This window comes from Lutjanus erythropterus, chromosome 18, assembly GCF_056507025.1.
Source record: "Lutjanus erythropterus isolate fLutEry1 chromosome 18, fLutEry1.hap2, whole genome shotgun sequence".
In the NCBI taxonomy this organism is placed as follows: Eukaryota; Metazoa; Chordata; class Actinopteri; order Lutjaniformes; family Lutjanidae; genus Lutjanus; species Lutjanus erythropterus.
Window position 1 is genome coordinate 17,070,267 of NC_139334.1, and position 22,045 is coordinate 17,092,311.

A 22,045-nucleotide genomic window follows, 5' to 3' on the forward strand; every position below is an offset into this window, starting at 1 on the left:
ATAACAAAATGAAAGAGGCTGCACAACAGATGAGATTCACATCAGACTGACCTGATTGTTACTGTTGAAGCTGCATTTTTCCTGACTTTAAAGCACAGAGTAGGTGGTGGAGCATCTAGTGTGGCTGTAAAAGTGTTGCTGAAGCCTGTTTTTGTTGGTAACTATGCAGCCAAAATGTCAATCTGCCAGCCAACATGAATACAAATGTAATATTTGCTGGTGTGATGAAGTTGGACCAGGTGAGACAAACAAACCTGATCAACATTTCTTCTTCTCATACAAATGTGCTGCTTTTCATGCTTTAGCTAGTGTTGATGCTGTACAGATGAATATTCATTATAATATTCCGGTAAATAGAAAAAATATAATTTTACAGAACACAACACAGTATAAAGGCCATTGTTCAAAAAATGAAAAATATAATATTACAAGACAGAACTCATATTTTCAGAATAAAGATGCAATGTTACAAGAAAAAAAATCATGATATGAGAATGAAGTGACAGTAGCACAAGAAAAGGATTGAGAAAAGACACGTTTCAAAACATGTCCTGCTATATTGCCCAGCAACTGTAGGTTTTTCAACATGCTTGGAAGGGGAGGGTGAAATTAGGTCTTTGCAATGTGCAAACTAACTGCTAGATGTCAGTAAATCATACACACTGGTCCATTAAAGAATACAACACAGTATGAAGGCCGTTGATCAGAAAACAAAAACATCATAATATTACAAGAAAAAATATTTTTTTTATATTTTGAGAACAAGAAAGGAGCAGACCTCCACCCAGGCCAAATGACCTATCTTGCAATGTTAAAGAAAGTTAAAATAATTTGTGTATCTGTATTTGGATCCACTCCAAAATTAAATGGGTTCTTCCTTGGCTCATGTCATACAAATTGAGCCAGTAGTTTTCTGTTGTTCCGCTGCCAATTAGACACAAAGACAACAGACGAACAAACAGCAACATAAACTCCTTGGTGTGTTGTTTTTGCTTAATGTGACCATACATTTAGTGCTTCTGGACCCCACTGCAACAACATTCAGCACACATTCAGCAACACTCAGCTTTTGCAGTGAGAAACGTCTTTTCCCACTTGTTTTCTAAAGGCATCAAGAGTTTTGAGCGCTGCTAATGCACCCAGGGTGCCTCACCTTTTAGATGAGAGAGACAATAAAATCAAATTGAATTGTCAAAGTTGTTTCATATTGACATTTAACTGATTAGCAAAGTGTGATGCAGACTTGGAGATGCAGCAAAGAGGGAGAGAGCTCATGTGGATTGAGAGTCACGTAATCTTCTCAACATGATGAAACTACTCATGAATCCATTTGATATTTATTATGTGGTCAGTAAGAGTTGACTAATGTATGCAAACTTGGCACTGTAAGAATAGCACACCTATGAATATTTAGACAAATCTGAATGCAATGTGTGATTGGTCCACAACCACAGTAACTAAAACCCAAAAAGTGGCTGTACTGCACAACTGTGACATCTAATAAAAAAAATAAGTGAATAAAAAATAAAATTAAGTACTTTGTAGGTACACATTAAGGGTACATGCAGAAAAGGAACTGGTAAATTTGAATTGGACGACCTGAATTTGCTCTGGGAAAAGTGCAAGTTTTAGGCTAAATGATCAGTATTTAGGTAATGATTAAAAAAACATCACTGTGACTCCACCATGCATTACACCAGTATTGGATCAGTAATCAGTCTAATTTTATTGCTAATTTTATCAGTAAACTCAATCCCAGGATATGCTGCCACTAATAAATCACAGCTTCAGTGGAGAAATGGATATGTGCTGCTTCGCTAACTGGATCACTGAGTCACTCGAGGCAAAGTGTTCCACCGTCTGGTTTTAAGAAATATGACGGTCGTCAAAGTGACTCACCATTACTGAAGAATTCAACATTAAATTCCTTGTGTGCTAAAACTTAAACGTCATATTAAAGCACTATTTTTCAGATGAGGGCTTATCGAAATGTTTTCCCATCATTTTCGCTGTGTATAGTGTGATGATAAATTAAGTTTTGAGAAATGTACCACTCTCCTGCAGCTTCCTAAACACACAGCCCAGTGGGGAAATCGTTTAGACCTTTAACAATTGTAAAATAAATCTTGTTTTCAAACATGGGAAGTGCAGTTCAGTCAGAGGTCTGACTGTGCTTCTAATAAAAAGGATCACAAACTTTGCTTTCCGTGAGGTTCAGCTGATTTAAATTTAGTTTAGCACAACTTGGTGCTTGGTGCACAGATGTAGATACAGTCAATAATACCTGATATAAAGCATGCCACCCTCCTTTCACTGCTGGAACACATGTCTGATGATACTGTGAGCTGTTTCTGTTTGTGAAAAGAGGATTTATCCTTGTTTTTCAAGGCCTCAACGATATCCCTACTGGACTGTGTTTAATCTCTGTGAGAAGCTGCAACAGAGCAGCAAGTTTATTGAGGTTGTGTTGAGTTATGCATGATTTTAAAGGGTGGGAAACAACATTTTAATGAGATCTGGGTTGAAAACTGTGAACCTATGGGCTGATTCATGCAAACAGAGTGCTTAAAAGTAAGCACATTAACTGTGAAAGTGTCACTTCCAGGCACTGCATTCCACTAACATCCCAGAAAACTGATTTACATATTGTGTTTTCATTTAAAAACCACAGAAACCTAAAATATTACACTTGATGTTAGATCAACATAAAAAGTACTAATCAATTATACTGCATGGCAATATAATACAACAATTCTGTGTGTGTGTGTTGTCTCTTTAAAAGGATATTTCAAATTATTTCGAGTGTGGTTGTATGATACCCAGTGAATGCCGATACTGATATTTGATTGGATCGGTCCTATCTGTACCTCAGACTGTCATCATCAATCGCGATTTTAATTTCACACACATTTTCATGTTGTAAATATTACACTCACCAGCACTCTTCACTGTTACTCTGAATTGCATGTACTTAAAGGGGAACATGTTCCAACAAGCTATATCTCTATACAGCTGCAGTGAAGAAATGTACCACAAAGACATGGCAAACACATTACAGCCACTAACAAAAGGTACTACTTGCATTTTGGAACAGAAAATAGCAAGCAGATATTCAACTGAGATATACTGATAATTGAGATAACTGCAAAAAAAAAGTGAATTTGTAAATCTCTAGAGGTGGAAATGCCCCTTTAAAAAACAGAGATGAGTCCCTGTGTAGAAAGGTTAATGATATACTGCTGTGAACAGGGTCAGAAAAACATTTCACAGCAGACATTACACAGACTAAACAAGCTTTCCAGACTTAAATTCAGTTTCAGCCTCATGTAATGTTACTACTACTATTAATGATACTGATCATCATTAATATCATCAAGAAACAGGTCAAATATTGCACGAGATGTCAATTATTACATGAATTGTTGGTCTACCGCTGTCTTGACCAGTTAGCTTGCTTGTGTTATTGTGTGACTTTGGTATTTTACAAATTCTAGTTCTTTTTCTGAGTGGTTTGGAGAGAGTTGCCGTATATACCAGTGGTTTCCTGTTGTCTGATGGCAAAGTGGCACAAATATTCTAAATATAGTGTATACATAAACTGATGTGAATATTTTTGGGTGGACCTTTTTTTAATGGCTAAAATATGTTTTGTTGCTTACCCTGTCCATAGCAGTACATTACTTAGTTTCTGTGCTGTGTTCTTCTCTGCATGGGGGCATGCTGACCATCATCTACTGTAGGTAATACACTTATTACCGATTAGTACCTCATACAACCCCACTTAAAATAATCTGAACTACCCCTTTAATATCAACAGTGTCAGAGGGTGGCGATTAGTAGTACAAAGAGTTTAAAGCTAATTTAAAAAGCTAGTTAATTAAGATACTGGCAGATTTGTTATTGGAAAATGGACGTGAGGCTGTGAACTGGAGTGAAGTGAAATCCTCCACACGTTATCTGGATGTTATATGTGCCTGCTCAGCGAAAAAGCAGACAGGAGGATGGAGTCTTAAGTGCTGATCTAGGAGATCTGCTTCATCCCCTGCATGGTAAAGGTTATGGGAAACAATCAGAAAGAGAACATGGGATCAAGCTAAGAGTGTTAACATGAGGCAGGACCCAGCAGTATTTTCCAAAGAGAATCACCTAAATTGTCGCCAAATATTGTTTAGAGTCTGAGAGGTCAAAGGAGTTTCTGTTTATGGTTGAGGAAAGGGATTCAGTTTAAACATAAATTAGGGAACAAATAACCTGAGATATAGCTGTGATACTTGACCCAGAGACAATTAAAGTGCAAGCTGTCTAACCACCAGCCCACTGCTGAGCTCTTTGAAACTGCTTTGTATGTATTGGTGTTACTCAACCGAGGAATGAATTTTAGTATTCACAGTGAAGGCCAGGTCACCATTAAATGAATCACTCCTCACACTGTAAGTAGAGCTTGTTAATTGGCTTTTTGAAGAGACTCTCCAATGAATAATAGCAGCATTCTTTATTCTGCAGGCCTAGTTAGTTCAAGAATGTGTCATTAGTTTTAGGTCACAAGTTTTCAATCAAGCCTTGGGAAGGCTCTGGAGAACGAAAACCCAAGTGCACGTGCTCACAGCTTTGATGTCTGCAGATTTAATTTACCTGTGAGTATGACAGTCACACACCTGCTGTGTTCCTGGCTGAGACACAATTAGGCTTATTTCTGCATGCTACACTACATGGCCTAAAGTACGTGGACACCTGAGCAAAGTCTGCACAAACCGGAAATCCAAAAAAGTTGGGATACTGTGTAAAACTTTAATTAAAACAGAATACCATGATTTGCAAATGCTTTTCAACCTCTGTCCAACTGAATTTAGTACAAAGACAACATATTTAATGATCAAACTGATAAACTTGATTGTTTTTTTGTAAAAATACACTCATTCTGAATTTAATGCCTGCAACATGTTCCCACAAATTCAGGACAGGGGCATGTTTACCACTATGTTACATCACCTTTTCTGTTAAGAACACTCAGTCAGTGTTTGGGAACTGACAATACTGAGGATCCTATCTAACACCTGGGGCACAGTGGATGGCGTGGCTGTCTAACACGGGCACAATTATCATTTACCCCTTATACAAGATAGAAATGAGCTTGTGCCTCTCTGTGCAGCTGTGGGCCAGAGGTCTAAAAATGAAAGTGCGGCCAGGCGCATTTGGTATCTTGTGTATGGCACATCGCTGTCAAAACCACTTGTGCCACAGACCTGCTAAAACCTGGTCGAAGTGTAGTTTGTGGCGCAGTAGGTCCATCTGCACAAGATAGCAGATGGTGCATTTGGTTGAGGCGTACACACACAATCACAAAACACCTCTCAAAACAATCACAAAACACCTTTCATTTTTAATTCTTTCCCAGTATCACACATTTTCAAAGGGAGACAGGTCTGGGCTAGTCAAGTACCCAAACTCTTTTACACTGTTGTAATGCATGCAGAATGTGTCTTAGCGTGGTCCTGCTATAATAAGCTGGGTCGCCCATGAAAGAGACATCATCTGGATGGCAGCATATGTCGCTCCAAATCGCAGGTAAAGGTACCTTTCAGCATTAACATTAATGACAATATTCACAGATGTGCCTTTGGCATGGCATGAGCGCTGACACACCACCATACAATCAGAAAAGTTGAAAAGGAATTGTGAATCACTGCACTCTGATTTTATTTACATTTTCAAACTTTGGGACTGGGGTTTATAAATTAGATGTGCAATAATTACGAACTACTTTAGTAACTACTCAGTGTGATTTATCACTTTATTTAAGGGGGGCACAAAATAAACATCTAATTATTAAGTAGTTAGTAATTAATGAGTCAGCAGCTGGTTCATAGTTAATCAGGGACCACTCATCAAAAAGTGGTCAGTATGTCGATTCACAGATATTTATGACCTAATCATTACCTAATTATTCATTAGTGTAGTATCTCCCAGTCTGTTCTCTAGTAAGTTTACTATGTATCACAGTTATTCACGAACTTCTCGTTAATTATCACGTGGCTCCTAATTCATTCCTAATAAGATTTTCCTTGTTGACTGGTAGTTCTTGGTTCAAGCCATTAGTCAACTAGTCGTTGCACATTTATATTTATAATAGTTTAATTGATTTACAGCACAGATAGCAGCCGCGCAACAAAGATGCCACTCTTACAAGAGAAAACGTCAGTGTTGCAACAATCCCTAAGGCCTAACGGAATGGAGTTTGAAATGTTCTGTTGTCTTTGTGTTTTTCTGTAACTAACAAATAAATGAAAATGTGGTTGAGTAAGATTAATAGTGTAGTTGATGATAAAGTCTGGGTGTGACATATGTGAATTAAAGGGAGTGGCCATCACCTGCTGAGCTTAACATACGCACATCTTTGAAGGGGCAGAGTCAAAATATGTAATCAGATTACAGATCAATTTAGTAAAAATGGGAATTATTAGCAGGACAACTATTTTAAAATACATTTAAAGTAAAGAAAGATTTACTACCATGTGCAGTGTATATTCATTACAACACTTTATGAGTTTCACCGCACCACTCTGGTCTCAAGTCAATTCATTATCATCCGCTCTATTGGATATTTAAATAACATTTTTGCATTAGATCGAAAAAGGGGAACATCACATTACAATGATGGTTCATTTTTCAACTGGAAAAATAGGTCCTTAGCTTTTAACTGCTAATTTTAGCAACAGAAACCAGGTTAGCTTGCTAACCTGTAAATAATGCTACTCCTCCTGCTACTACTACTGGTAATACTATCGAAAAACTGTAGGTGGTGATGTGACCAGGATGGTGTGTGTGTTTGTGTCTCACTATTTTAAGTTTGAGTGAGAAGTGTGAATAATTAACAAAGTACATTTAATGTGCATTTACCGCCATTGATCTAAATGTGCATTCTCATATAAGAAGAGAAGAAATAGCTGAAAAAACAATTAATAAAACTACAAAAAATAAAACATTATGTTAGCCTATCAATTTCCTCGCTCTGAAAAGAAGACATTCTTATTTTTCAGACAAAAAAATACAGGTGCTGTGTGATTTGAATGATAATACACGAGATGCACAAACTGGGACAGCCTCAAACTATTAAAGACAGCCCAAGATCTGACAAACACAAAGAGTGTAATGGGTAAAGAGTGAAATGGGTGTATACAGCATAAATGTACACAAAGGAGCCACACAGGCAATATATCTCAATAAGATGCTGCTGAAAAAAATGACTGATTAGCAAATAAGAGAAAAATAGACAGAAAAAAAATCAGGGAAAAAGAGAAAATGCAAAGAAAGAATAGAAGGCACAGAGGGAGAAAGAGAGAGAGAGACTTGCACCTCCTTCTTTATATGTGACAGTCGCTTCACCGCCTCCTCCTCCTCCTCCTCCTCCTCTTCCTCTGCCTCTCTCTCACTCACATTCCGTCCCTCGCATCCACATCTCTTCATCTCTCCGTCTGCTCTCAGATACACCCCTTCATTTTCTCCTCCTCCTCCTCCTCCGCCTCCTTCTTCCTTTTATTTTCACTCTTCATCTTCGACATGCTCCTCACGTGAAGTCCGCCAACTTGCAGAGCCCGTGGATGCCGAGTTAATTTAAAAAAAAAAAAAAAAAAAAAAAAAAAAAGAAAAGAAAAAAGAAGAGGGCAAATGCTCTTTCGGGGAATAAGAGAAAAAACTACGCACGTTCGCATCTTTCTCTGAGTGCGTTGGTCTGATCCGGAGCAACAGTATGGATCTGTCATTCATGGCTGCGCAGGTGAGACGTTTCTCCTCCTGTCTGTCCAAAGCCTCGGCTCGTCCGAACTTTTTGTCTCTTTTGTCCACTGATATCATGGGCGTGGCCGGTCAACAAGTCCATCAGGCGCTTATGTGACAATTTTACGTTTTCTATACGTCCGTCAATCAAGATGTAGCCTGTAGAATTAGAAATGTACTTTCCTGAGCTGGATTATTCATGTGTATTTGCATAATATTGTTCGTTTGCCGTTGAACTTTATGGTACTTATTTTCCCTTATATTCGTTTTAATGTAGTTATACTTTAAAAGTTTATTTGTCTTTCGGTTTGTTGTAGTTTATAAGGTCATGTCTGACTTGGGCATGTCCTTTTGTGTCTATTTAGAGCAACAACTGACTGACAATAGGAAGGCATACATTTTTACCTGTACAACGTGTATTTCCTACTGCTATTTATTTAATTTAATTTTTGTTTTATTTTTATTTTTGGCAGTTAACCCAGTAAAGTCTGACACATCAGATAATAAGATTGCAGATTTTGTCCATTTTCCATAGATGATAATGTTAACAATTGATTAATCGATTTATAATTATTAAGTTACAAATCTCAAGGTTTCTTTTTGCCTGTTTTTTTTCTACTTCCACCCCCATTTTAAGTTTAAGTTTCTGTATTCAGCAAATAGCTCTGTCTGACAAAACAATGTCAAATGTGGCACAATTGCTGCCATTTCTACTATTGATTGATCAGTTAATAAATGTTTAATTGCTTAAATTCTTAAAGGCGATTAATTGATTAATGATTAGCATCTGTAATTGCTAGAAAATTCAGTTTTTAAAATTGAAGGATTTATTGGCCCTTTTGACAAAATACAAGATAAATTGATATCAGCTACATGTGTTCTTTGGTTTGTATCATATTTTAGACATTGGGCATTTCTCAAAATTCAGTGATTACACAATATTTTATTTTAGAAACAAACCAACAAAAAAAAAATGTATTGCTTTTAGAAAATTTGGCACATTTCAATTAAACCAATTGAAGCTGCAAGGTTCTTTTCTTCCAAACAGGAATCTTTGTGGTTGGCAAAAACAGCTTGGTCAGTGTGGTCTGTATTGGTCAAAATAAGGAACAGAATATGATAGCCAAGGAACTGTTTCAGCCAAAATTAATTAAAAGACAATTATATCCATATCCCAATTTCTACTATATATGTATGTATGTATATATATATAACAGTGTATTTGTGATTGTGGTGGGCATCATGACATTCAATAGAGTAATGACTGAGGGATTCACAGATGAATTGTAATATAAACCTTCTGTATCATATTTGATACACACATTTTTCAACATGATTTTACTTAAAATGGGTTACAGAATATTAAAGTAATTATGAGTTGTTTCAATACAGTAAATATTGATATTGAATTATTGCAGTTCTTACCATAACATGTTGGATTTTGCACTCACAGGCCGGATGCTGCCTGCAGTGCATTGATAATCCACCAGAGGGCTGAACATGTGTCTCAAATTGTATCCAACAGTTTTTTCAGGAAAGTATTAAATATGTTCAAAGGACACTTAAATGACACCAGTTTGATTGGAACAAGACTGTGTGGTATATTGTGTTCCTTTGCTTCGCATAGTAATACATATGAATAGTTTTTGGCTTCATGGAGAACATGTGTTATTGTGCATCTGTTTTGGACATGTGGTTTGTTTTCATTAGGAGCTGATTTTATAGGCTGCTCCTCCCCTCTTCTCCCTGTGTCTGGCTGCATATGGTTTGTCTGGTGCCATCCACTTTGCCATTTTCAGTGCAACTGCCATTAAACGGTTCGGAGCATATCTTCACTGCCAGTAGCTGTTTTTCTGCTGGCAAGACTACGCCAAAATGCTCCCAGATCTTTTTAAATCAAGGACCCCTAAATAGAAATGCATCAGAGCATGAAGCCGTCTGAGAATACATTTTGTTCAATATGACCTGATTGAAAAAGAGGTGGGGTAATAATAACATGAAAGTCAGCATTATTCACTCAGTCGTTGTACAGACATTTAGTGAGTGAAATGATCAAAACCAGTGTTATAATTTACATTATAGTGGTGACATAATGTCCTCAAGGACAAGGAATGAGTTCTAGTGTTTCTAGAAAGTTTGGTAGCAGAGCACAGGAAGCAGGCTTACAGCAGCTGACAGCAGCACAGTGAAGGAGGCAAATACTGTCAGCCTGAAGGAGTTTATGTGGGCAGTCACTTACTCATATTCTCAACTGGGAATGGCTGAATACCACAGTGTTTGAAAGCACTCAGCTGCCGCTGGGGACTGTGGTGCCGATGTATTATGTGTTTCTTCTCTCCCTGACTACGCTTGAAGATGCACAGATATGCAGTGAGCTCCCAGTGAAGATGGAAGACAATGAGGCCTTTGAAATCTTTGTAACAAGTTTGACAGGAGCAGGGAGGTTAGTTTTGTAGTACTATTGACAACATGGGGGAACTTCACCCCAAGGAACATTAGGAACCACTTTTGGGACACAACAAAAGGTCACACAGGTTCTTAACCACTTAGAGACGTGATTCAGGAACAGAATCAATTTCATTCATGATATTTCTCTATTAAAATGGCAAACAGATACTCACTTGAAAAATATAAACAGCACCGCACAAAGAAAAAAAAAAAACAATACCTTCCTGTCACTGTCCTCTGGCTCTGGTGGCTCAAACATGTCTGGATGGAGCGTCCATGTTTTAGTTCATTTTCAAGACATGATGCTGGTGTTGGGTGGTTCGTAACACATGTTTATTCATTGTTTCTTTACAGTATCTTTAATATATGAATGAGTGATAAAGAGTTACTTGCTACAGTTGCATTTCTAGTTTTGATTAAATGGTGAAAAAAGGTTAAAGTTATCAGTGCAGCAGTAAAACCTTGTGTCATACAGACACGGCTGCTCCTCAAACAAACTGATGAGGTAATCCTCTCTTCCCAAAACTGAGACTGACAGTTTGTAACTTACTTGACAGCCTCACTTTGCTACAAGTTGATTGGCTGTTTTAAGTTCTTATGGCACGTTTACACACATGCAAATTTGCATAATTTCTTTGCATCAAGTAAGTTGTGAACTTCGAGTGAGTGGAGACAAAGCCTTGTGTGTGTGTTATTTGCAGGTGATGGTGATGCATTCATGTGTCTGTGACCGCAGCCTAAAACCAGCCACTGGCATCTTGTCAAGCTGAGTTACAGGCAAAAATTCTGTTTGAGTTGAGCTGAGATGGGCCAGTTCTCACTGCTGCAACTTTCCCTGCAGCCTTTTTTTTTTTAAAAAATGTAAACAAAACATAACAGCACAACACCATAATCACATTAACAGACACTAACAGACTAAAAATACAAAATCAAAATGTGTGCACCCTAATAGATAGACATACAGACACAATATATCCTCAAAGCTTTTTGTATGTTAGCTGGCCTATCAGCCCATATAAATAACAAAATATAACTATTAAGCGTTCTAAAATGGTTTTGTCTCGCTGAGAATTTTTGGTCTAATGTAAATGGTTAAAATGATATTCCATTATAAAGGTTGTTAAAACTTAAACTTTTCTTTTATACCATTAAATTACATGAAAACTTAACCCAATCTTTTAAATTAGTGGGTAAAGTGGATTTTTCACACCAACTCAACAGGAACAGATACTCTGAATGTTATCCTCAGACAGTTAAATTGCAAATTTAGCGGTCAGGTTTGCAGAAAAAACAATCCTAATTTGAGCTGGGTACTCGTAGGTGTACGCCTGGTACATAACCAACTGAATCACAAAGCAGATTATGGTGCCTTACTTCAGTGCCCCACACCTGAGCTGCTGATTGAAATTGTTGCCGTCTGGTGCAGATGTTACAGATACATGACTAAACGACATCACTGCATGTCTCAGGCAGCAGGTAGTCTTCTGCTAGCTTGTAGCTGCCACAAACACGGTTAAAATGGCAAGCTAAACGGCCTAACGTGTGGCTGCATTTCACTTGAAATGATTCCAACAGCAGGCGGATCATCCAACAAATGCTTTAAAACCGTTGCGTGTAAATGGGGGAAAATTGTGGCGACATACAGGACACACTTGTGAACAGAGGAATGCACCGTGCTTAACTGCTTGTGTGACCCCATGACAAGCACATCAGCGGGCGGTGAGATGGCAGCAGAGATATAAAGCACTAGATGCATTGTGCCATAATGATTTGATATCTCTATCTATGATGTGGAAGCCACTGATGATGATATTTGCCTTTGGAAAAAGCAATTTTTTAATGTCATTGACCATCACTTTGTGCACTTTGTGCACTTTGTGCAGGTGCCATTTAGAACCCAGTGTCATTTTAGAAGTATTGCTTTAACACTGGTATTGCATTTGGAAAGCAGATTAAAAAAAATTCTCCAGTATTTGTTTGGTCACAGATTTGACAAAATGGTGGCTGTAACAGTGTCAGTTAAAGTATAACTGCTATGGAGTCAATAGTGGTTGCTACTAGCAACACAACGTTGAACTGAAACCAGCTGCAGGTGGCAGAATAATGATAACACTTTTTTTGATGAAGATGACAACAATTTAGTGCCAGAAGTCAGAACGCTCAGGTTTTCTTCCCCATGACCTCATGGCCTCATATTTATTCCTCGTTGCTCTTCCAGTTCACCTTTTTCCCCAGCGTCCGTATCTATCTTCTCCTCGAGAATGCAGCTCTTTCAGACACCCAAATGGCTAATTTTACTGAGGTGCAATTCATCGCAGTACCCTGGCTCACTCTGTAATGGTGACTGTGAATGAAGTCAGGCAAATGTCCCTGGAGTTTTGAAGATTGACTTCACAATGGATGATTTTTTGCCCATTCATCTCTGTGTAGCTCAGCCGCCTGCAAATCATTGGACCTTCGCCATCACTTTGTCGCTAAAAGATGACGGATGCTGCCATAACTGTTCTCTGCTAAAGACAGTGAAAGTTTTTAAAGAACTCCAACTTAGAGGAGCTGGTTACTGATTTTCTCCCTGTAGCAGAGGATGAAGAATGAGTAGTTCGGGGGGTTGGACTGGTCGTTATTGCTGCAGTGTGTTTGAAGAGAACACATCAAACTTATTACTGATGTACTTCTATGTCTAAAAGAAACTAAGCCTGGCATTTAGGGAAAACATGCATCCTGTGTGCACCATTATACAGAATATCATTTCAGACTGGTAACCTAATTGCTGATTGTTAAGCTGCATTTGTCACTCTTCTTTTTGTTAAAATGGGTTTGTATGATATCACAGGAACATGCTAAATAGCTCTCTGCTGAACAATGCGTGCGCTTTTGTGTTTGGAGAATGATTTGCATTTGGCAGCGATGCCTCACTGGCCTGAAATGAAAAAGGCCATACTCCATTAGGCTGAAAGTGGTGGCATCCTCAAGCATTGCAAAACATGGATTAATAGGTGACAATCACAGTGAAGCTTTTGAATACTAATCTGAGGGCAATGAGGCGATTTGTTCTTTATCTTTGCAAATAGAGTGAAATGTCTTTGTTAACTTCCCTCTGCTCCTTAGATATGGATATTAAGATTAAAATCCCTTTTTCCAGACTAGCTTCTGGGATTGTTAATCATGTCGTCTACATCTTTGCACCTTGTGCAGGCTGTCACTGCTGAAATTATTCAAATGGCAGATGTTAAGGCATGAGAAATGAGCCAGTGTGTTCCCTGGTTACTAACTGAAGTTGAGGTCAGGTTTGACGTGTTGCAGACAGGCTCCAGAGCCATCCTGGGCATTATGCCAGTTGCTTCAGCTGATGGATCTGCCACACAGGGCAGCAAAACCCTTAAGGCTCTGTCTATCCGGTACACGGTGACCCACTGGCCTTGGCCTTACACATTTTTGCATTTAAACACATGCATGCACGCACAGACCTTTTTAAAATGTACAAAATGTGACATTTCACAAAGTGTTTCCTCTTCTGCCTATTAATTACATGTCTGTAAGTCCGGGCAATCTGAACAAAATCAAATATTACAATATTTTGACCAAATACGCTGGAATGCAATCTGTTAAAACTTCAGAATGTATTGTTTTTTGTCTATAATTGCTCTGTCACCATACTGAATTAAACTAACATTGACTAGACACTGAGGGACATCAGTAGTTGCATTTAGATTTTTTGCTAAAAATTATTAGATTCAGTAGTGCCTGGATATTGGTAGGGACATACTTACACAATTCTACACCCTTGACCAGCCATGACCTAAGCATATGCAAAAAATTGGCATGAATTGTCTGTGGCAATGAATGTTTCAATATGCATGTACAATTTCAAAACAAAAAATAGTGCAGCAGTCAGTACCAGTCCTTTTACAAAATAAAATAAATGCAATATTCAGTTTATTGTTTCATCCCTAGTTTGCTATAATGCAGGCTTTAAACTAAAATCTAAGACAATATCTAATCTCATATTACAATGTTGATATATTAGGCTATCAATATTTTGCCTGACATGTTAGGTAACTCTTAAATAAGACCCTATAGGCCTGTCTCCATATCCTCACTTCAGATGTTTTGTCTTCTCATGACAGGCCATCAGCATTTCTCATTACTCAATTACTTATTCAGTGAAGCTGTGGCTCTGAGTCATTCTACCTGACAGGGTTGTCCATCTCCGCTCGTGTTAGCAAGGACAGATGAGAGGGAAAGGATGAAGATGGAGGGAGTGGTTGACAGCCTCAACACAAACAGAGCCATCTGTATTTACACCTGCAGCACCAGGAGCAGGATCAGACAGAACTGGCAAATACACTTTGGTTTAACTTTGTTGCCAAATGAAAGGACAAAATAATAAGTGCCAGAGAGCCAATACAATCAGAGTAGATGATTTTAAAGCTAGTAGATGTATTTAATTGAATTTCCCTAATGCAGTCAGGCCTGCACGTTCGCAGAATGCAGAATTATTTGCAAGAGTGTCTTTGATTTTAAAGGTCAAAATAAAATGGTTGGACCAAATTAACTTTGATATAAGTGACATAAGATGGGAAAAAGAATGGCTGGAGAAGTAGAAAGAAGATTTGTGCACCACTACCCCCTGATATGATGAAGCCAGAAATGGAAATGCAAGTTGAGTAGTTCACAGATGAGATTATTTTCCTATTAAACACACTTTTTCGAAATAGCAGCCGCCACAAGGCCTATATCAAGACCATCGTTGTTCCCAATTGCATAAAAAATTCAATTACATAATCATGTTATCTCTCTGTGCATTCTTCACGCAGAGACTGTCCCTTTTAAAGAATAAATCTCCTGGTCTCTATAGTGGAGGCTTATTTGAAGAGTGTAATAATGGCACACCAAGTCTTTTCATCTCTAGGACTTCATTTCCCCCCTGGTCTTTTGTCTGCTTTTTCAGCAATTGGTTTTATATGAAAGCTGTAGTCTTGAGATAGTGAGAACTTGCCAACAGCCCCAATTTTCTTTCTTTTCTTCCACTTTCATGACCCTGCAGTGTTGTAAACAGGGTGAGGAAATAATCACGTTAAACCAATTAGAAGGGTCTGTATGTACAAGAAAAATCAATGCTTTAAACAGATGAACAGTGGGTGAATCTGTCTGTGTTAGGTGTATTTTCAACAGCTCTCCCGGAAGAGCTGTTTGAGGATTTTAAGCCTTTTTATTTCACACTTTTTACCTGCACATTTTATCCTGTCTTTTCCACATAAACTAAGAATAATGTTAAAACTCAAGCCACAATGAGTATAAATTACGATTTTGTGTATCTCTACATAGTTATACCAACACATTTATAGGCTATGAAGGCCCATTAAGCAACATTAAAAAGTAGCCTAGACCCAACTCATGAGGAAAACATACAGAAAGCCTTAAAGTTATGAAGATGCTTACTGATTAATGGATGATTTATACCACTGGGGTTAAGGAGAGGCTCTTCACAGCAGGACCACTTCCTAGTTTACTCTCATTTGATGACTATACCTCATGTAGCGAGAACATGGAATACACTGGAGGAACATTCAGAACAAACACAATGTGCTGCATTTTTGGTTGGTGGTTTGTTTTGCCTGACTCATTTTTATGCCGTTCTCCTCATAATCAAACCAAAGACTCATTAAAAATAACGGTTTATGTTCTCGAGCTGTTGCTGATAGTGGAGAGAGCCAGCACAGCTGCAGGTGGTCGTGTTAAATGAGCAGCCCCAGGTTCAGTCTCTTCCTGTTTAAGTGAGAAATCTTTATGCTCTCAATCAGAACAACTGGCTAACTACCAGAAAATGGAAGGCCTCTATTTTTGGCTCTGATAACTGTTGAAGCAGGTGCCAAATACCCTCGTAACCTAATTGCTAAACTCCTCTTCTGAACAGTGATTGTCCAGCTTTAGCTTAGTAACTGTCAGAGATGAAACTGTGTTTGGAGTTTAAGAACAAAACTCAGTAGATAAATATTTTGGGAGGTTGTTACTTTATTTGTGTATTTCTTTTCCCTCTCCAGAACACCTTTTTTTTTTTTGGAAATTATAAAAGAAAAAATGGATTAAACAGGCCTCCCTGAAGTAAACAGCTAAGCTTAGCATGTCTAGCCTATTTAGCTCAGCAACCCGGTGTGTTAAGGTGCCCACACATGAGTCACAATCACAAACTGTTCTGACCTGGCTGTGCCATTGTTATCCTATGGAGAGAGTTGTGGCGACTAATTAGATATGTGAAGACAGCGCATATTTAAGGTCTCTCTGCAGGCTTCTTGTTTTAGAAAAGTCAGCTCGAAACATTAAAAAGTCAGTTGGAGACAGAGTTTAAAATTTCGGGAACAGCCCATTGTTCCAACAGCCTATTATTTCCTATAGTCTGACATATGTCTAACTGGACTGAAAGCCAATTTATCTAAAAGCTTGCTATCCCAAAAACAAAATCTCTAAGGGCCCATCATTCAGAAAATGCAGACTCTGACTCCCTCTGAGTTTTTTTGCCCTCTACCTTAGTGTATTTTGACATGCGGTCATGTGTCCCTCACCGTCATAGTCATGGCAACAATAATAAATAACATTAACATTGTTAAATGGTTGCAGCTTTGTTTAGTTGAGGCAACAAAACTACTTGGTTGGATTTAGGCACCAGAAATACTTCGATTATGTTGCGTACAAAAGTTCAGAGCAGTGTGCCTTCATAACAATGGGAATTGTTTTTTGGCTGTCCAGTGGACATTTTTCAGACTATTTGAGTTTTGAATATGGGCATTCGTAACAATAGCTGGCACCAAAAATTGATGGCTGCTGGCTAGAAATAAGAAGCTGGCTTTTGTCTACCTCTATCTGAAATCAAAGACCTATATTTTCAAAAATAACTTCAGCATTTTCAGAGGTAAATCTGCCACCATTATCACTTTAAACTGCAAATGTGGCTTGTGAGAATAGAGCTTGACAGCCATAGCAACAGTAATTAAGGGCAGAGTTTATCGATCAATTACCAAGTGGGGGACAGTTGACAGAATGCAGTGATTGATGAAAGTAATGTGTACTGTACATATCCCAGTGTATCAGTGCTATTGCAAAACATGCTTGCACTGTAGACTCAAACATCTCAGTTATTTTGCACCTGAAATGAATGATTGCATATTGAAAAAAGTCCTGGGGTGTATGAAAGGGAGACTTAATGGACTGTGACAGCCAGGTATGAAGTAATAACATCTTTTCCTGATAGACCTATCCACCTAAATGCATGATGCTTCCTACATAACTGTCCCTCTGATATTCAGCAGGTATGAATTATGTATTCCTACATAAATAATCTATTCTCCACCCATCCTGCGATAATTTCAAAGCAGCTTTATCCCATGAATTGATATGTTTTTGAATAAAACTGAGCCATGATTTACGGTCAGACTTTGACTATTGCCTCAGCCTGTTCATTTAAAAAAGAAAAAGCTGCATGATGACGTATTTGCCATCAAGGCACACATAAAATCCAAATCTGAATTCAGCTCATGAGCAGTTCTTTTGATGAAAAGGAAACACGGATGGAAATTATGAGAGTTAAACAGTGGGTGGCTGCTTTGCTTTGGTGAAAGCTGGCAAAATCCTGAATGGCAGCAGCTGATTATACACTATTAAAGGAGGAAGCAGAGATAAATTATGATTGTAGTTAAACATCACCACGGCTGCTGGAATTTATTGGGATCATTATGCCTTTTTGGAATCATTAGCATGCCAAACATAAAATAATGAAACTATGAGTGTGTTATGTAATGAGACTCTTGCACAACTTTTCCTGTTTGCCGGGAAATGTCAGTTAAATGCTTTCATCCCTGGGTGCAATTTCAATAAAATATCCTTGCGTGTATAAAGACAAAGAGTGAGGAAAAAATCTCAGAAATAATTTTTAGGGTTGGGTAGCAAACTCAGTGCAGTACTGACCAAATTATGTTAGTAGCCTACTACCAAGTACAGATTCATGTTCATTTAATCTATGCCAAATTTTGGTACCTTGGAAAGAGCAGTGTTACCCCTGCAGCTTGTTCAAGTCACAGTGAATCCGGTTAAAAGCAAACCAAAAACAGTCACAAGTGTGGTGAATCTTTTCAAAACTTGACGTAAGCAACACTCGCTCCAGTGCTTGAAGTGCAAAATACAAATCTAGTGGGACTAACACAGATAAACAGAAAATATATCTAAAAGCTGAACAGTGTACCATTTTTATTGCCTTAAGTCCCCCACAGCAGCAACAGCTAACATTAACACAACTGTAGCTAACAAAACTATCTATCGATTCAACTATGATCTGTTGTCAGACCAATCATTTTAAAGCTGTTTTTGGAGTGATTTCCATTTTGGACAACAGAATTCCTGGTACAGCTTTTCCACAATTTATGTCAGTTCTCAATTATGTTTTGTGCTTTAGCACATGACTAGGGATTTCATCAATGCCTCTATAAAACCAAGAGCAAAACTTGCTTTTGATTTGATCTGTTTCACAAACGCCCTTAGTCTTTAAGCTAACATTAGCACACCTGCAGTTTGTGCCTAAAAAGTTTAATTCAACTCCATGAACAACAAAACTTTCATGTGAGGCATCAACAACTTCATCAGCATCTTCACGTGATTAATCAACTACTTGAATATAATACATGTTAACAATAATTGTTGGAGATAACTGGCCTTTTTCGCTGTCTTGGTTGATGTTAGTTTAGCATTTGTTCCAGTGTTAGCCAACACTCAGCCACTAGCTGCTTCTGAAATATCTTGCCAACTTACTAGTCAGCATGCTAAAGCAGTGTGTGAGATTTACCAGTATGTCTGAAACCTATATAATAATATTAAACAAATATCTGTTAATTGCAGAGTATAAACAGGGAAATACAGTATGCAAGCATTACAGTAGTAACAACAACAACAACAACAACAACAACAAAAACAACAAACAACAACAAACATAGCCAAACAGAAAGGATATCACATGTGCTTTCTCTGAATTACAAACAGCGTTAAATGCCCTGGGTACAGACTGACAGGCTGAGGGGTGTAAAGATGGGTTTGGGGAGGATTTTATTTCTTATAGGGTGTAAAATGTTCTAAATGAATAATGCTGAAATTGAGAAGTTTGGAATTATATTTGACAACTGACATGACAGTTTTGTTATAACAGAGAGAGTAAAGTACTAAAAATAGAGTCCAATTCCAAATATAGGTACTGTATCAGTTCAAATGTGCAGCATCCCCAACCAAATAATTTTAGAGCTGTTTTCAGATTGTTTTCCATTTTTACCTTTGTTTCAAGCTTTAAAAAGTGACTAGGGGCTTCAAACAATGCATCTATAAAACCAAGAGCAAAACCTGCTTTGATTTGATCTGCTTCACTGGTCCTTAGACTTTGAGCCTGACCTTGGGTTTGTTCAAAGAAACCTGCCCTGAAACTAATGACATAGCGCACAGACAGGCTTTCTTTCCCTCTCACTCACCTCTTGTTCAATCTGCAAACAAGCTGAGGTTATATTGCACATAATGTACCTTCACTTGCCAAAAAAATACTGTTGCCCTGAGAGGAAAATTGGAGTCCAAGGTTTCTCTGACAGTTTTAGTATGAAGCCAGAGCTCAAGAACAATCTGACTGTATCTGGGCAGCATCTCATTATCCGGGATTATCCCACACCCTTGCTATTAGAACTCAATTACTGTATTTCAGTCTCATAGCTCATTTGTGCCATGTGCATCTGATAATTTAGGCTACAAATGGACTAGTTTCAATTTCCCTGCTGATGAACTCCTCAAAATGTAAATTACACTCCTCCTCTGTGCTGAAGTACAATGTGTTGCTGCTATTGTCTCCGACCAGCTGCTGATATTTTACGCCATCAGATTTATAGCAGCTATTTTTGTCATAGGGTGCGAGCCAAGCCTCACTTAATGCTCCACAGCCCTTATGATCTTTTATATAAAGCAAATCTGACTATGACCTTCTCATTTCGAGTGTATGCAACTTTAATGCCCAGATGATGAATCAGGCACTTACAGTACAGTCAGTTGTATTACTTATGGAAATCATTCAGAATGCCCCGCTGGTATGCATGAGTGGTAGAGAAGTACACCAACTTAGATTTTTCTTAAAATGTTGAATTTTTAATGACACTTTGGCTCCAAGGAGTTGTGAATCAATTCACAGCTAGAACTTTGAGCTTTTTTTTGCAGATGCTGTGATGTGTTTGAGCTAAATACCATACTGTTGTATTTACCACAATTTCAGCCCTAATCTCAGTGGTGCATATGGATCTGTGGTCTCTGTTGCTGCTGTGTTTCACTGCTCTACCCCTGAGCTATTTACAGAGGAGCAACACACACGTTATTTTGAGCGTTTTAAAAATGATTTCAGGCATTTTGCTCCAGTAATGAGTATTGAGCTGTTGCAACCTGTACTGCAACACAGCAATCTGTGCAGAATGTACGTGACACATTCATTTTGGCCCCTGACACAGCTTCTACAGGGTTGATGCTGTAGATCACTCTTTCCCCATCAGTGTGTAAATTTGAACACTTTTAGAAGCAATGATAGTGTTTATTGATACAATTACTAATCAGAGAATGTGGACACGTAATTAATTAATTTCACACCGGAGAGTCTTGTTTGCTTCTATGTGACGCTCTCAGCTTGTAAACAAACACATGAACAGGCAAAGCTCCATCTCCTGACACCCACCTCATTACTCCCTGTGATATATATCCATCTCAGAGTGTGAAAGACACAGAAATTGATTTATTTATAGCTATGATTTATGGAGAAAAAGCCCCAAAACAATGAATATATTGGCTTAAAGTGTGGGTGTGTGTGTGTGTCAAAGCATGATAGATTAGATTTTATTTTGAATATGTAAAAAAATAAATATACAAGTAAGAAAAAACAAAGCAGGAATAACAAATGAACTTAAGAAACATTCAGCAGATTCACAATAAATAATTCATGTCTGAAAAGGAGTAGGAAGAATTGAATACTTAATAAGTCCTACTCCTATTTTTTATATTTCATTGATACTTTGTGAAAAGCATGAATATTCCAGGTTTTTGCCCCAGTTTTCTCCATAACTCAAAGAGATTAAACAAAAGAAAATAGTTATGACACAGCAAGACCAAATAAGCAGAATAAAGCAAACAAAAGGGCACAAATCAAAATCAACCTTACACATCCTGCCCTGCCTTAATCTGCTTTCCTGTGCAGGCTTCTTTTTGTCGTCACTTTCCCATTTATTCATGTAGCTGTATGACGTTAGCTTGCTATTTTGCAAAGTTGACTGAGTGTTTGTTTGTTTGGCACACCTGTGTCTTCAGTTTTGCCTGAAGGAATGACGGTGGCTTCTTGGTCTTCTCATGCTCTTTCATTAGCTTTTATTTGTGGGATGTTTTTCTCTGACTCGATCTGTATTGAGTGTTTTGTGACTGATATCAGGTCATTTGGTTGTGCGCTCCACTCTCTCTCCTTTCTGTCAGCGCATGGAGAGCTGCGTTTGTTTTTTCCTACTCTGCTTTTCGCTGGACTGTTACAGTGCGTAACCTTCATCTGCACTTCCTCAGCCCTGTAGGCTTTAGATGTTCCCAGCCTTCACCCCCTCATAGACAACGTTAAATATTCTACAGTGCTATGTCACTGAGGCGCACGCAAGGATCCTGGTCTAAAAATGTGTATTATATATGTTGATGATTTTGCCACACCATGTGAATCATTTAGCTAAAGATTAGCCTGAATTGCTAAGCTAGACAGTTTTTATTGATACTACTGATTTGAATTGATTTG

At 38.1% G+C, this 22,045-nt stretch overlaps 1 protein-coding gene across 1 annotated transcript in view; it reads left to right on the forward strand.

The window, feature by feature from the left end:
• The first annotated feature begins 7,421 nt into the window (after positions 1-7,421).
• Positions 7,422-22,045, forward strand: part of LOC146310875 (uncharacterized protein C14orf132) — a 41,029-nt gene continuing 26,405 nt past the window's right edge. The window contains exon 1 of the mRNA XM_084743193.1: positions 7,422-7,774. Coding sequence (XP_084599319.1) covers positions 7,748-7,774 — 27 coding nt within the window. The 5' untranslated portion in view covers positions 7,422-7,747. The remainder of the gene's footprint in view (positions 7,775-22,045) is intronic.